The 14,693-nt window shown below is 47.4% G+C and overlaps 1 protein-coding gene and 1 long non-coding RNA gene across 2 annotated transcripts in view; one reads left to right on the top strand and one right to left on the bottom strand.

Annotated features, from left to right (window-relative positions):
- Positions 1 to 2,945: 2,945 nt before the first annotated feature.
- Positions 2,946 to 12,106, bottom strand: LOC138917377 (uncharacterized). Its single transcript, XR_011425257.1, has 3 exons — positions 11,805 to 12,106; positions 5,053 to 5,131; positions 2,946 to 3,286 (listed from the first exon to the last, which is right to left on the bottom strand). It is a non-coding gene; the product is annotated as an uncharacterized lncRNA (long non-coding RNA).
- The window catches only part of MAP1B (microtubule associated protein 1B), an 89,166-nt gene continuing 85,570 nt past the window's right edge, over positions 11,098 to 14,693 (top strand). Inside the window, exons 1-2 of the mRNA XM_070233498.1 lie at positions 11,098 to 11,183; positions 11,271 to 11,596. Of these exons, the coding sequence (XP_070089599.1) occupies positions 11,413 to 11,596 (184 nt within the window). The 5' untranslated portion in view covers positions 11,098 to 11,183; positions 11,271 to 11,412. The remainder of the gene's footprint in view (positions 11,184 to 11,270; positions 11,597 to 14,693) is intronic.

The raw sequence follows: 14,693 nt of genomic DNA, 5'->3' as shown, positions 1-14,693 counted from the left end.
CAACTTGGGAAACTTTCTTTTCATCTGGTCAACTGTGTGTGATTTCCCTTTTTCCTACCGCTTTGACAAAGTCCTCCCACTTACACACAGAAAGAGTCCATCTCGGAAGGAACTAGTCCATAAGCAACTATAATTCTAAACAGGACCAAGCTCCTGTCAGAAATGGCAAAACTTGAAATACTGTCTATTGGGAAATCAGACACTTGCTGACCATGAGATTTGAGAGAAATTGCCCAGTTTTCTAACACATCGCTATTTGAAATCCCAGTGGTTTTCAGATGTTCTTGCCCAGCTCCAACCAGCTTACAGGGTGAATGCCACGCACGCTGACTGTGCTCTCTGAGAAGCACAAAGATGGAAACGCCAGCGGGCCGGCCCCGTGGTGGTTAAGTTCGCGTGCTCTGCTTCGGTGGCCCAGGGTTTCGCCAGTTTGGATCCTGCTCGTGGACATGGCACCACTCATCAGGCCATGTTGAGGCGGTGTCCCACATAGCACAACCAGAGGCACTCACAACTAGAACATACAACTATGTACTGGGGGTTTTGGGGGATAAGAAGAAGAAGAAAAAAGAAGATTGACAACAGATGTTAGCTCAGATGCCAATCTTTAAAAAAAAAAAAAAAAGATGGAAACGCCGATCAGGCAGCATCCCAGCAGTCCCAGCTTTCGGCCCGTCCCAGCTCACGATGTGGGTGGCACTGGGCCACAGCCATCAGAATGCCAGGCTACGTGAGCTTCTCAGAAGCAACTGTGTCTCCCAAAGTATCTAACCTGCCTGTGTTAACAAACTGCTACAAGTTCAGAGACTTAATGCAGATTTATCACCTTATAGTTCTAGAGGTCGGAAGTCCTAAAGTCTCGGTGTCAGCAGAGTTTCGTTCCTTCTGCAGGCTCTAGGACAGAATCCAATTCCGGCCTTTGCCAGCTTCTAGAGGCGCCTGCGTTCCTTGGCTCATAGCCCCCTCCTCCACCTTCAAAGCCAGCAGTGTACCTTCAAATTGCAATCTCTATCTCTGTCTCCCTGTCACCTCGTCACATCTCTCTTCCATCATCACATGTCCGTCTCTAACTCAGACCCTCCTGTCTCCCTCTTCTAAGGACCCTTATGATCATATGGGGCCCACCCAGATAAGCCAGGAACATCCGTGAACATTTTTTGGGGCCTTCATTCTGCCCGCCACACGGCCCCGTCAGCTTTCTTCCTAATGGCCTCACAAAGTGGCTTCAGGTCCTGCCTCCCCAAGGCTGAGAGCACTCCTGGCCTGGGAGGCTTCCCTGCTGCTTCCTCCTCCTGCATATTCCTGGTCCTTCCAGCTGGATGCGCCTGCTGCTTCCCCCACACTCCTCTGAGCAAACTGGACCCTCTCAGGGCGTTCCTTTCTGCTGCCTGACACCATCTTTGTATGTGCATATGTCACTTGCCTGACTAACCTGAGCCAGGAGCCAACTCTGTGCCCTCCTGGGGCCTAAAATGGTGTGGGTGATGACTGGTGCTCTGCTATTGCTGCCAGAGTTCGGCAGATGACACAGAGCACTTCTCCCTGGGCAGGGTGCCTTCCGGATGTTTCCCCCAGAGTCTGAGATAGCCCCCTTCACCCCAGCCCGGAGCACCTCCGCTGGCAATCGATGGCTTCCCTGCCTGTGAGCTGGTTGGACTCTGTTTAGAATACATGGTCCCTGGGGGCTGCCGGCGGCCCTGGAGGGGAGCCTGTGTGTACGTCTGCAGCTCCCACCTTGCGCAAGCCGGGCTGCTTGTTGCTCTGTGGTTTGCTGTGGCAGCAGCTGCTTGTCTGCAGTGCCAGCCGAGAAGCTCTGGCTCCAGGCAGGCTCGGCTCCTTCCGAGATAACTCTCTCCCCTTGGGACGCCATCCTCTACGTGTGTCGGTGTGACTCACTTGGCTCGGCTAGTTAGTACGAGCCTGAGTTTAACGAAAAGGCCCAGAAGGTCCAGCCTCATTTTCAGCCGCTCCCCGGGTAGGCCTGGCTTAACCCAGGCGGATCTTACCTCCCCAGCAGTCAAGAAATGCAGAATCAGAACTGTTTAATTGCCAGACGCTAGGTGAAGTTCTGGTGAATCGGCTGAAGTGGGTTAAAGGGGCAGGGTGGATTACGAAACAAAAACATGAAATCAAGGTTTCTGCTCTGACACACTTCAAAATCAGTTGGGGAGAAAGATAAGTTACCAAGTCATTACAAAATTCTGCAGTCTTCTGTCAGTAAAACACTGCGGAGCTGGGGAAAAGGAAGTGGGTCTCTATCTCACCGTCTTCATCTGGATGAATCCCAGATATTAAACATGAAGTCTTAAAAGCACTAGAAAAAACCCTGGGAGAGTTTTTCTTATATAATCTTGGAATGGCAAAGGGCATTCTAAATATAAGAAAGGACCCATAAACCACAAATGAAACAATAGTTAAATTTAACTACATAAAAAATATTCCCCATGGCAAAATCTGTGGTACGTAAAGTCAAAAAACAATTGCCAAACTGAGAAAAAATACCTGTAAGTCATATTACAGAAAAAGGCTAAGTTCCCTAATGTATAAAGTATACACACAAATCAGTAAGAAAAACACTAACCATCCAATAGAGAAATGGTCAAAGGACACAAGCAGACAGTTCAGAGAGAAGAAACTGCAGGTGGCCCCAAACATGTGAAAAGATGGTCTGCCTCACTTAGAATCAGAGAAATGCAACTAAAATCACACAGAGATATCTTTTTTTTTTTTTGCCTAAAAGTTGGGAAAAATCAAAAAGTTTGATAACACTTCTATTGTGAGGAGTCAGCTGGTAGAATAACGACATACGGGGACAAGAGCAACAGGGGGCAAAGTTTCAACCTCTAAGAGAATCTCAAACGTGTATCCTTTGACTCAGCAATTTTGCCAGGAATTTTCCTCCCGATAGTCTCTAACGTATGGGAAATGACAAAAATAGAAACTTATTTAATGCAGCACTGTTTATATTAGCAAAAGATTGGAAGTAATCATCAGTAGAGGAATGATTAAAAAAAAAAAACAAGAGTGACAAATTATGATATTCACACACCATGAGATTCTACTCATTGGTCAAAAGGAATGGGGATGCTCTTTATGGAAATATTTCAAAGCTCTCTTAAGTGATAAAAGTGAGGTAAAGAACAGCTTGTTCAGCAAGGTACACTGTGTATAAAGAAGGGAGGAGGAAGCTACGAGCTGTCTTCGAGAAGGAGCTCAGCATCATTCTCCCGGTTGTTTTTGCTCACGCTCTTCTCTTCATGTAGATGGTCCTTCTCATCTCTGCCCACTGAAAAAGAAATTATTCTTTCAGGAAAATTTCAAATATTTCTTCCTCTGAGAACCTTTATTGATCTCCTGAATGAAATACTCTCTCCATTGAACAAAACTGTAAAATTATTAGCAGAATAGTTTTAAGGTTGTGGGCGAGGGACCCTCCCTAAGGAAGACAGCCTCCAATAGTTTATAAAGGAAGAAGATAGGTTTAACCTTAAAAGAAATGGAATGTCTCACATGGTTAAGGACATTACAAATGGGCTTACACACAAAACCTAACAGACTGAGAGGAAATATTTGCAACATATATTGATGACCAAAGCTTATTATCCAAATTATATAAAGAGCTCCTACAAACCCATAAAGACAAAACCAACAGTCCAACAGGACAAAAGGGCAAATTTTAAGGACAAATGCAATTAGTTAAAAAAAAAAAAAAAAAGGAAAATAAAGAGATGCTCACTTTTAAATAAATATTTTTCTCCCTTTGATGAGCAAAAATTAAAAAGATTTATACTATAGTGTGGGGAAACAGTCAATGATGTGGTGGGAGTACAAATTGCTAAATTCTCTTTGCAGGGTCATTTGGCAGGAGTCATTTAATGTTAGTATTACGTAATATTACGTACCTTCAACTCATCTGTTTGACTTCTAGGCATCTGTGCTCAGAGATACACATTTGCACATAGAAACACTTTCAAGAATGGTCATTGTGACATTATTTATAATAGGAAAAAACAAAGACTTCCTAAAGTACCACTAACAGAGGAAAGTGTGCATGGACCGTAAATTCCTTCTGTGGGCTGCTAGGCAGTAGTTAAGAAATAAGGTCGAAATTTACATATTTGCATGAAAAGAGCTCCAAAGGGAAAATGCCACTGAAGTACAGTATGTAAAATGTTACTCCATTTCTGAGGGAAAAGCTATATATATGAATATATATATGTTGGGGGGCTAGGTATGTGTGTGCATATACACAGAATAAATATACATGTATGTATACACGTGTGTATACAGAATATATGTATTAACTATAACTATACATAGTTATATATAAGCTCTATGACATAATTATATACAAACTATATATATTGTATATATAAACTATGTATATAACATATATTTAATATGATACATAGTTTAGCTTAATCACAGTCATTACCTCTAGGGAGGAGAGTTGGATTAGAGGTGGGAAGGAGGAACTTTGGTTCTGTGTTCTATGCATTTACAAAGGTTTGTTGTTGGAATGTGGTGATGGGAAGGACCCAGTTCACGGCCAGGAAGGGATCTGATCTTAGCTAACTGGTCTACCAGGATGATATTTTTTTCACTGTTCCACCAAAAGAAAAGAAGAGGTACTTTCTGAGTCAAGAATGATTAAATAGAAATAAGTCTGAGACATTTGCCCTGGCTGTGAAGGATGCTACTGAGCTTTCAGGAGCTTCCCTCTTATAAACAGCTTAATAGCCACTGTTGAGAGTGAGGCCATGCCTTTCTCAGGTGGAGAGAACGGCTGCACCCCCTTACACTTAGGTCATGCTCTTAGAATCTTCTCTAGTACCTCATTGCTTATCAGTCTTTTCTCTAATTTTTCTTTTCCTCAGACTCTCTGTTAATTTTTCTACAGCTAACTTAACATTTGAAAAGACTAGCCAATGCAGAGTAAAGAAGGACTATTTCTTAATCCTTAAATGACATACTGCCTTAACTTATATTCTAGAATCACTCCAATTTTAAATAATAACACAATATTACAGGCTCATTCGATGTGAAACATACTCTGACTTTTAGATCCTTGTCTTTCCTTCCTCTTCCCAACCAACATGTTTGCTGCGCTTCTGTTAATCTGCTCCCATTCCTGCAGCGTAGAGGGAGAACGTTACAGAGAGAAGGTTGTGAACTTGAAGCCTGACGCATGTGAGTTTTCACAGGTTTTCAGGGATTTGCAGCAAACTGACTGACTTTTCTGCATGTCAGTTTTTAATCTGTCAAACAGCAATAAGAATAACTCACAGCAAAAGAAGAAATCACAAAGAAATCAGAAGACATTATGAAGTGAATGATAATGAAAATACGACATATGAACATGTATAGGGTGTGGCTATAGCAGGACTGAGCAATGTAAAGCCCTCAACACAAACATCAGAAAAGAAGGAAACCTGAACAGCAAGGACCTGAGCTTCTCAAGGAGCTAAAATAAGCAGTAAGATAAAACCCAAAGAAATTAGACGGAGTGAAATAGAGCAGATAAGAAGAGGTTCAATGACAATAGATACACATACATACAACAGAAAACTATCAGTAATGCCAAATGTAGTTTTTTGTAAAGATTATCAAAATTGATAAGCCCCTAGAAGGACTGAACAAGAGGAAAAGACAGAAAATACAAATTACCAAGATGGGAAATGTGAAAGAGCCCTTAAAGCATCAAAGTGAGGAACAACAAGACCAACTTCTCAGGAAGTTTGTGGGACGTCACTGAAGCAATGTCCTTAAAGCAGCTGGCACCGGCACGTGGCTAACAGGAGCCACTCACGTGGTCGCTGTTGAACTTTCACAGAGCACACGCCAGTGCGGGGCCCTGGGAGACTCAGTACGCGGGCGGGTGTGTGCAGTACGGGGGATAGACATGCTTCTGGCCTCCGAGAGCAGAGAGTCCGGGGCTGAAGTCAGACAAATTTTTTAAATTACATAGAAAAACGTGAAATTGCAATGATGACAAGTGTTACAAATAAGTGCGGCCCGGAGCTAAAAGTGCCTAAGGTTAAGTGACCTAGTGACAAAGGTCAGAGAGGGCTTCCGGAAGGAAGTGATGGCTGAGATGAGATATGCCGGACAAAAAGACGTTAACTAGGTGAAGTTAACTAGTAATTGCTCTTGGCAGGGGGAAGAGCAAGGGAAAGTCCCACAATGGGAGGACGCATGGCCTCATACAAGGTCAGTGTGGCTGATGCTGGAAAGCAACGATAAAGCAGAGAGACAGACAGGAGCCAGACTTTGCAGGACCATGCAGGCCATACTAAGGAGAATGATCTTTATCCTAAAGCCAAGGGGAAGCCATTCAAGGGTCTCAAGGAGGGGTGGGCTAACACACCAGACCAGGAAAGATCACCCTGTGAGTGGTATGGAGCCGGGGTCCGATGAGGGTCCCAGTGGATATGCAATGCTAGTCAAGTTACTATGGCTGCTTCACAGGAAAAAAATAGTTACAGCTGCTGCTTATAATATAAGTTAAACCAGAAATAACTCAATAAGGCCAATCAATAATGGGCTGGTTAAATAAATCATAATAAATAAAGACAATGGTTACTATGCAGCTATAAAGAGGAAGGCAGAAGATTCATATGTGCTGTTATGGAGCTATCTTCAGGATATATTGTTAAGTGGAAAAAGCAAAGTGGGAAAATTGCATGTACATGCTGCTGTTTATCTAAAAGAGGTAGGAGAGGGGATTTGACAATGGAAGGCTAAACCAAGGAAAAAAGAGTTATTTATAGGGAAAGCGAGGGAGCAGGGTGGAGGAGAAAGGGATAGAGGTGAAAGTTCCCTGAATACAACTCATTTTGTAGATTTGACTTTGGAACCAAATATTTTACATAGTTACAAAGCAAAATTAAATATAAAAAATCAATTCAAAAAAACTGAAAACAAAACAAATAAACCCAATTTTGTATTGAGTGAGGGGCAGAACCATATAAAAAAGAATAATTCAAGAGCTTTTAAAATTGCAACCCTTTGGGATATGTCTAATGACAAAGAAAACTGCCAAAAAAAAAAATTCCTAAATAGTAATCCTGTTGATATCAGCAGAATTTTTATTGCTATTCTGAGTATTACTAATTTGAGTATAATTCACATATATTGTTAGATAAAGAAAATGAGAAATTATCTGCTATTCTTGTTCTATCACCCTCAGTGTCCTTGAGAACTGGAATTCTTGGCATCAGACAAAGGAAATACAGATGTCAGATTGAGGGTTAAGCAAAATCCCTATGGTCCTGATCCTGAGTTGGCAGGATCAATACGACCTCATAATGTATTTCATCTTGAAAAAGATTTATTTTCTATTTCTGTCTACTGAAAACATCTAGAAACAATGACCAAGATAGTAGCAATAAGTCCCCCCTAGTATCCAGATTATGGCCTCTAAACACCATTTCCCACTTAAGGATCAGAGAAATGGCTAATTCCAGGTTCTGAGGTTAGATATATACAAGGGGAGCCAGGAACATCTTATCGTATCGCTGGCCAAAGATGGGAAAATTAAAATATCATTATGAATAATGACTTCAAGTTAGATTCTTAATGATACAAAAAAATTATTATTCACCTTTGGAGGATGTTATGGGGCGAATTCATTATTTTGAAAATTAGTAAATAAAGAGAAAGAAGCATGTATTTATCCTTTCTTTCCTGCACAAACTGCACTGCAGGCTAACCAAGTGACAGAGTGATACTTCCCCTAACAGAAGTCTTCCAGCTGTCAAGTGAAGAAAGAATAATAAAATTAGAATATTACCATTTTCCAACTGTTAATAAAATAGTGGATCTAGGTAATGACAATCAATGGCTGCTAAGATCTCAGAACAAGGTCAACCAATCTTTATGTGCCTCCTGATGGAAGAACACGATAGATATCACCTAAGAAGTATACTTGCAAAAAAAAAAAAAAATCAAACCTGCATCTGATCATGCCTTTAGATCTATCTATAAATACACAGGAAATTCAGGAGATGGAAGAACATGTTAAATAACACAACAGGGATGAATCAGCAAAATTCAGACTTGGTGAAACTCTGCAGGAAAAAAAAAGATAGAGTAGGAACCCATAGATTAAAAGAGATTTAAGATATATCAATCAATTGAAATATATGGACCTCTTTTGGAACTTGATTTAATCATTTGATTGATTAATCATTTAAAAATCATTTGATTGGGGATAAGGGGTGCATAGAGGTTTCTTATACTATTCTCTCTACTTTTCCATAGTAACATGTTAAATAACAGTAATAACAAAAACGACTGACTCCTATTGAGTCCTCATTACATACAAGGCACTGTCCTAAGCACTCTACACATTCAACTGTCCCCCTGTTGGTGGGGTGGTCCTCATCTCCACTGCACAAGTGGGGAAGCCAAGCCATAGAGTGGTTAAGCATCCTGCCCAGGGCACACAGCTAATAAACTATGGTGCTGGGATGCAAAACCAGGCCCCATCTGACTTCAGAACCCAGTCTCTAACCTGTGTGCTACACCTGCCACGATGACGGTAGCTGGACTAGGGCGGCGAAAGCAGAGAGAAGTGGATGGACTGAAGAGACACCTGGGAGGTAAAACTGACATGGCTCCACGCTGACTTGCACGCGGGGCTGAGGGGCAGGGTGGACTCTAAGATGCCCGTGAGGTTCTGGCTTGCTCCTCGGGGTAGATGACGATACTGCTCACTGAGCTGGGAAAGGTGAGAGGATCAGGCTGGAGGGCACAGATGCTGTGGGTTGAGAGCGTGTTCTTGGGACATTCAGGTGACGGCAAGTGGCGGCAGGTAACACAGGCACTTTATAGGGTGGTTTTTTCCCTTTCTCCTCCTTAGAACTGAGATGCATGTGGGGGACTAAGTTTTTAGTGTCCCTTAATATTCTATTCTTGTTTCAGAGGTGTTGGTAATTGTGCCCAACTTGATGTCACCTGCACATTCTGTAAGGCTGCTTTTACTCCATTGTCCAGGAAGCTGCGACAAAATAGGCGTGTTTATCCACCGTGCCTTGAGTGCTTACTATATTCCAGGCACTGTCTCAGGTTCTCACACACTACACCATTTCCTCCTCTCTTACACAGCTACTCACTCAGTTATAACGACATTATTCTTCCCAGGATACAGATGAAGAGACTGAAGATCTAAAAGAAGAAGTCGCTTGTGCAGAGTTGTGCAGCTGTCCAGTAGCAGTCAGCATCTCCAGTCTGTGCTCTCCCGGCACGTCTGTTTGTCAAAGTGCGCGTGATGACTTCATGTCATGGCACTTACCTGCACTGACTCTCACGCTAAGAAAGCTCTTCCGTTGTTATTTTGACCCAACCTTCTGTTGCGACATGAAGAACAACTCCGCTAGGTGCTAGTGTGTCTGTAACACCTCTCCAACCCTTGCTAATCTCCATTTGTAACCTAGGGAGGGTGCACCTCGGGGTCAGAGTTTTGAGCAAACAACAACAGTATACAGGAGGAACTTAATCACAGTATCTTCTTTTCATTTTGCATATTCTTAGGGATACCTTCTATTTATAAGCGTATTAGTGTTTCCATTTATACAGCAATAAAGAATTTCATTTAAGAATAAACAAGTAAAAGAAATAGAGGTGAAGACAATTATTGCATAAATAAAAAGAACGGTTGTTCAGAGAAATGAAAGACAATCATTAGGTGGCCCTGAGCTCCAATGGCCGACTTTTGGAAAACGGTCCTCCTCACCAGCTGTCCTCCAGCAATGACGGGCTGTGGTGCCAGCCTCACCTATCTAACGTCAGTAGAAATCCTTCTCTTGACCAAGAGATGATCTGTTACCATCTCACTTGGAAACTCTGTGTCGCTACTCAGTGGTGAACGCAGCTCACCTGTGAGCTTGCCGCAGACCCCAAGTGCTGTGGGTCAGATGGTATCTTTATGCGCCATCCATCAGACTGGCAGGAGGCTGGGGCCACAGCCTTGGGCTGCCCACCATGACTCCCATGCCAGAGTTTCAGGGAAGAGCTAAGAGCAAAGAGTCCATCACCAATAAGCCACCGTGGTTAACAGCTAAGACAAGGGGTTATTCTGGAAATCTTAGCATATCCAGCCATTTTTTATTTATTTGTTTATTTTACTAATACGCATTCGAGACTTAAAACTCTATCACCTACTCTGACTTCCAGCCATTCTTCTCTCCTAACCCTGCAGTCCCTAGTCTTTCATGACCTCCCCAGGTTGGCACACTTTGTTCCTTTTCCTCCACCACTCCTCTCCTGGGACAGAAGCCATCTTCAGTGCGTTTGTGAGAAATGGTTGTAGATGGGCTGCCTTTAAACATCATTTTTATGAGTTCTTCTAAACATGGACAAAGGCAATAAAAATTCCCAACGCTACATACATTTTAAAAGACATCATTGTCACATGAAATGATTTTGCTCCTGTGTTCCCCAAGGAACTGAAAAGTACATTATAATCACTGTAATCCTGCTGGGTAGAGACAGTATCTTCTCTTTATTCTTTGTTATGCCTGATACTATCTGTTCCGCACATTATTAAGAAATCCGCATCTGTATCCCCCTCATTTCCCAGGAGCGCCACAAAGCCAGTACTTTTTCACCACCGGGCCTTGCCCAGAACGGTCCTTGTTGATGCATTCTTTAAGGGAAGGTGGCAAATACTGGTAAACATGTCTTCCTGAATCCACAAGGCCAAAGAAAAGACAGGCTCCGTCTTGCGGGCGGGGTCCCCGCAGCACCACGCCCGCTGTGCTATCTCACGTCCTGACAACCTGGCTTCACCGCCCCAGACCCGACACAGGCCCTGACTCAGACACCTCGGACAAGGTAAACATCCCCACTCTGAAAATGGAACCCCATCCCGCGCTCCTGCACGAGCGGGGTGAGGCTTTGGAGCGGGCAGTGGGCGTGTGGGGGGTGCAGCTGGGGAGTGTTTTCCCCCTCAGGGCTGCGGCAGAGCCCTTAGGGTCCCCCAGCCCCTTGACTCGAGGCCCTTCTCTGACCATTGTCCGCACACCTCGTCCCTCCGGCTTCCGGGCCGCGGGCGAGATGATTTGCTGCAGATGACATCAGCCCTGGGCCAACGGCTGGAAAGGGGAGGCAGCCACCGCGTGAGGATGTGCCGGGTGGTCCTTCCCTCCTCCTCTTCCTCCTCCTCCCCGGCTCCCTGCCTAGTCTCCATAGAAAAGCGGCGCCGCCTCCCCGCCTCTCTCACTCCCCGCTCCTCTCCGCCGCGCGCTCCAGGAGAGGGCGGAGGGGAGGCGGCGCCGCGCCTGGAGGAGGGGGCGCAGGGGCGGAGCCGAGCCCGCACCTTCCCAGATAAGCCTTTCTCCTGCCGCAGAGCAGACGAGAGGAGCCCAGCGGCAGGAGCAGGACACTTCGCTCAGGCGGAGGGCCGGCACGATGGCGACCGTGGTGGTGGAAGCCGCCGAGCCTGAGCCGTCCGGCGGCATGGCCAACCCGGCGGCGACCACCTCGCCCAGCCTGTCGCATCGCTTCCTCGACACTAAGTTCTACTTGCTGGTGGTCGTCGGCGAGATCGTGACCGAGGAGCACCTGCGACGCGCCATCGGCAACATCGAGCTCGGTAAGAGGCCCTGCGCCCCCAGGGTCGGGCCGGGGAGAAGCGCAGAAGCGACCCCACCCAGGGCGCGACGGCCACCCTCCTCCTCGGCCGCGCCCCGCACCCCCGCCTCCGCCCGCCACCTCCGCATCGCTCCGGACTCCTTTCTAGGCTAACTAGGGAGAATAACACGAATTATTAGATTTGCGACCCGGTGGGAGACTCTCCTAACCCTGAGGGATCTGTCACCAGCTGGGTCTGCAGATCCGAGCTGGCCACCGTCTCTTCCGCTAAATGAATTGCAGGTGTCAGGAGCAGAGGCCACAAAAAACCCGCAACCGCAGGAAGCAAAGGGGCGGGGGGGCCTGATGCAATCACTCCCTTCAGCTCCCCCCTCTCCCCCGCAAAGTGCTGGGACCACCGGCCGGCAGATCCCAGGCTCAAGTCCCATGTGCCAGTCAGTGCCCGCGTGGGGATCATCCTCACCACCGCCCCTCAGCCCCCGAGAAATGCCTTTTCTGGCTTAAAACCTCCCGATCTTTTCTTTCCTCGGGATGACGAGGCCAGTCCTGGGGCCACGCCCGCTCCCCCACCCCCGGGACGCAGAGATGGAGAACCGCTGGCGCTCCGTTCCCAGACGGCGCCGCCTCGTACCGCCCCCGGGGCCTTGGTTACCGCTTTCAGAAAGGACAATGGGTCCCCAAGTTGCGGGGTGGGGCTTTCTTTTAAAAGTCTCAGCCTCGGGAGTGATGGGGGGGGTGGTTGGCGGCGAGCGGGGCCAGCGCCCGGCCGGGTGCGCGCACCAGGAGCGCGCTCTGCAGAGGCCGAATAGCGGTTCTCCTGGAGCCTGGGCGGGGCCGTGGGGTCGGGCGGGCGTCGCCTCGGGCGCGCACACCGAGCCCCCCCGCCCCGGGTCCCCGGCGCCGCAGTGCCCCCCCGCGCCGCACCTGCCCCCGCACTGCGGCGCCCCAGGGCCGGGCATGCGCTCCGCCGGGGCTTCGGCCGGCTCTGCCGCGCTCTAGGTCCCGGGTGGGCGGCTCGTGTCTCTGCCTCGCCCTTCCTCCCCCCAGCCGCCCCCCATCCCCTCGCCGCGCCCGCGGCCCCCGCCCCCGGCGCGCGCTCCTCTCCCGGAGCCGCGGAGGCGCATCTGCCGGCCGGCGGTGGGCGTGGTGCCGCCGCACTGCGGTCCCTACGGCGGCCGAGCGGACAAAGGCGCGCCCGCTGCCTCCCTGCTCGCCCCCCGCCCCTGTAAAAGACCGAAGGAAAACCTTATTTTAGATGAAAAAATCAACGCTTGTCATCTGCCTCTGCATGTGGAAACGGCCGCTGGCCCTCAGAACAAAGGCTGCGGGGCGGGCACGGGAGTTGCAGACCTAGTTCTTTTGTTTCACTTTAAAGCACTGATTTTTCCCTTTCAGCTTAAAAAAAAAAAAAAAATGTGAACAGAAAGCATGGCGTTATTTTATTCGAAAAAATTTCAAGAATAAGAGATTTCAACAGTGAAATGCCTCAGTTGAGCTCTCAATAATGCTTCATCTTCCAACTGTAGGCCTTTAGTCTGATCCGTTCTAATTTAGTTTATTTGCACATTTTCTCCTTGGAAAATTTCACACTTCCGACTTTGGGTGTGGCTGCTGTAGGAATCAATGACTTCAGATTTTTTAAAAAATTGTATTTTTCAGCACCATTGCCAGAGGATAATAATACATTAAGGAGGTGCTTTTCTATCGATAAAATTCTCATAACTGCCTGATGTGGTGCCAGGAGAGGGACCATCACCCCCATTTTAAAGATGGGGGCCCAGAGAGGCAGGAAGGATGAGGGAGGGGACTGGCTCAAGGTCACACGGCTGTGAGTGACAGAAGCGCCGGCACTGCAGCATCCTTGGTTTTCTGGCCCCGTCTGGGGTCGGTGCAGGGCAGGCCGACACCGCCGGGAGAGCGCACAGCGCCTGTGCCTTTCCCAGGGCCGGTCTTTGTGTAGTCATCTGCTGGTGGGCAGCGCCCACGCGGGAGGCGGTGCGCCATCACCTTCGCACCGTCATTCTCTCCCTGCTCTGTGCCTGCTCATCGTCCTTTTAGTGCTGGTTCCTGGAGGTTTATTCAAGCCGCATCTGGGTGAGGATGATACGGATGCATCCGCGTTGTGCCGCGCTGTCTCGACTCTTTTTTTCCAGCCCTAGCGCTTAGTGACGAAGTTCAGATTGTCTTCCTGACAATTTTTTTTTTAAATTTTAAAAAATGCGATTGAGGCATTATAAAGAGAGGAAAAGGCACAAATCATAAATGAGAAGCCCAGTGAATTTTCACAGAACAGGCAACCTGTGTAACCCTGATCAAGAAACAGACGTTAGTGGGTTGCCAGAAGCCCCCTCGTGTTCATTTTCAATCTCCATGCCTTCCTGATTTTTAATTCCCTAATTTAGTCAGGTTTTTGCACGGAACTCCAAAATGGCTGTATTGATCCCATTAAGAATCAACCAAGTGAGCCAGCGGGGCGTTTCCTTCCGCCGAGTAACAGATGCTGCTTTTCCTCTGGAGATCCCCGGGCCTGGGCCCTGGGGTCTCTGCGGCGGCCCAAGCTGCAGGGCCTTCCAGCGCTGAGGGAAAATGCTGCTCCCGCGGCTTTTCACACGGTCTGAGATGACTTAGCAACAGGGCGGGCCGGCTGTTTCCCTGTGCCTGACACGCTGCCGCCTCAGCCTTTGGGTCCCAGCTGGGCCTCCTCCAGAGGTCACTCTGGCACCACTGCTGCTGTTGCTGGTGCCTGTGGACCCGTTGTGTGAAGCAAGATGGAGATGCTCCAGGGCGTTCGGCTCTGATGCTGCTCTCCAGGCCGGGAAAGCTGCTCCTCTTGCTTCCTCTTTCCCCGCCTGTCTTAAGCGAGGCTCTGTGGGTTTGGAGACCCTGGTGACTTGGGTTTTTGCCGTTTGATTGCTGAGGGCTTTTGGAGATCTAGGAAATAAATCTGTAGGAAGGTGGTGGTAAATGCAGTAAATCAGCAGGCCTGCAACATCCCTATGTGGATGCGTGGTGAATCCTTCTTAACACCAAGAAAGAGAGATGGTCACTCGTTTTCTCCACTGTATTCAGAAAGCGTAACGCAGGGTTTGGTCAGTCTC

Source organism: Equus caballus, chromosome 14, assembly GCF_041296265.1.
Source record: "Equus caballus isolate H_3958 breed thoroughbred chromosome 14, TB-T2T, whole genome shotgun sequence".
NCBI classification, from domain to species: Eukaryota; Metazoa; Chordata; class Mammalia; order Perissodactyla; family Equidae; genus Equus; species Equus caballus.
The sequence above is the reverse complement of the archived record's forward strand: the minus strand, read 5'-3'. Positions and strand labels throughout refer to the sequence as shown.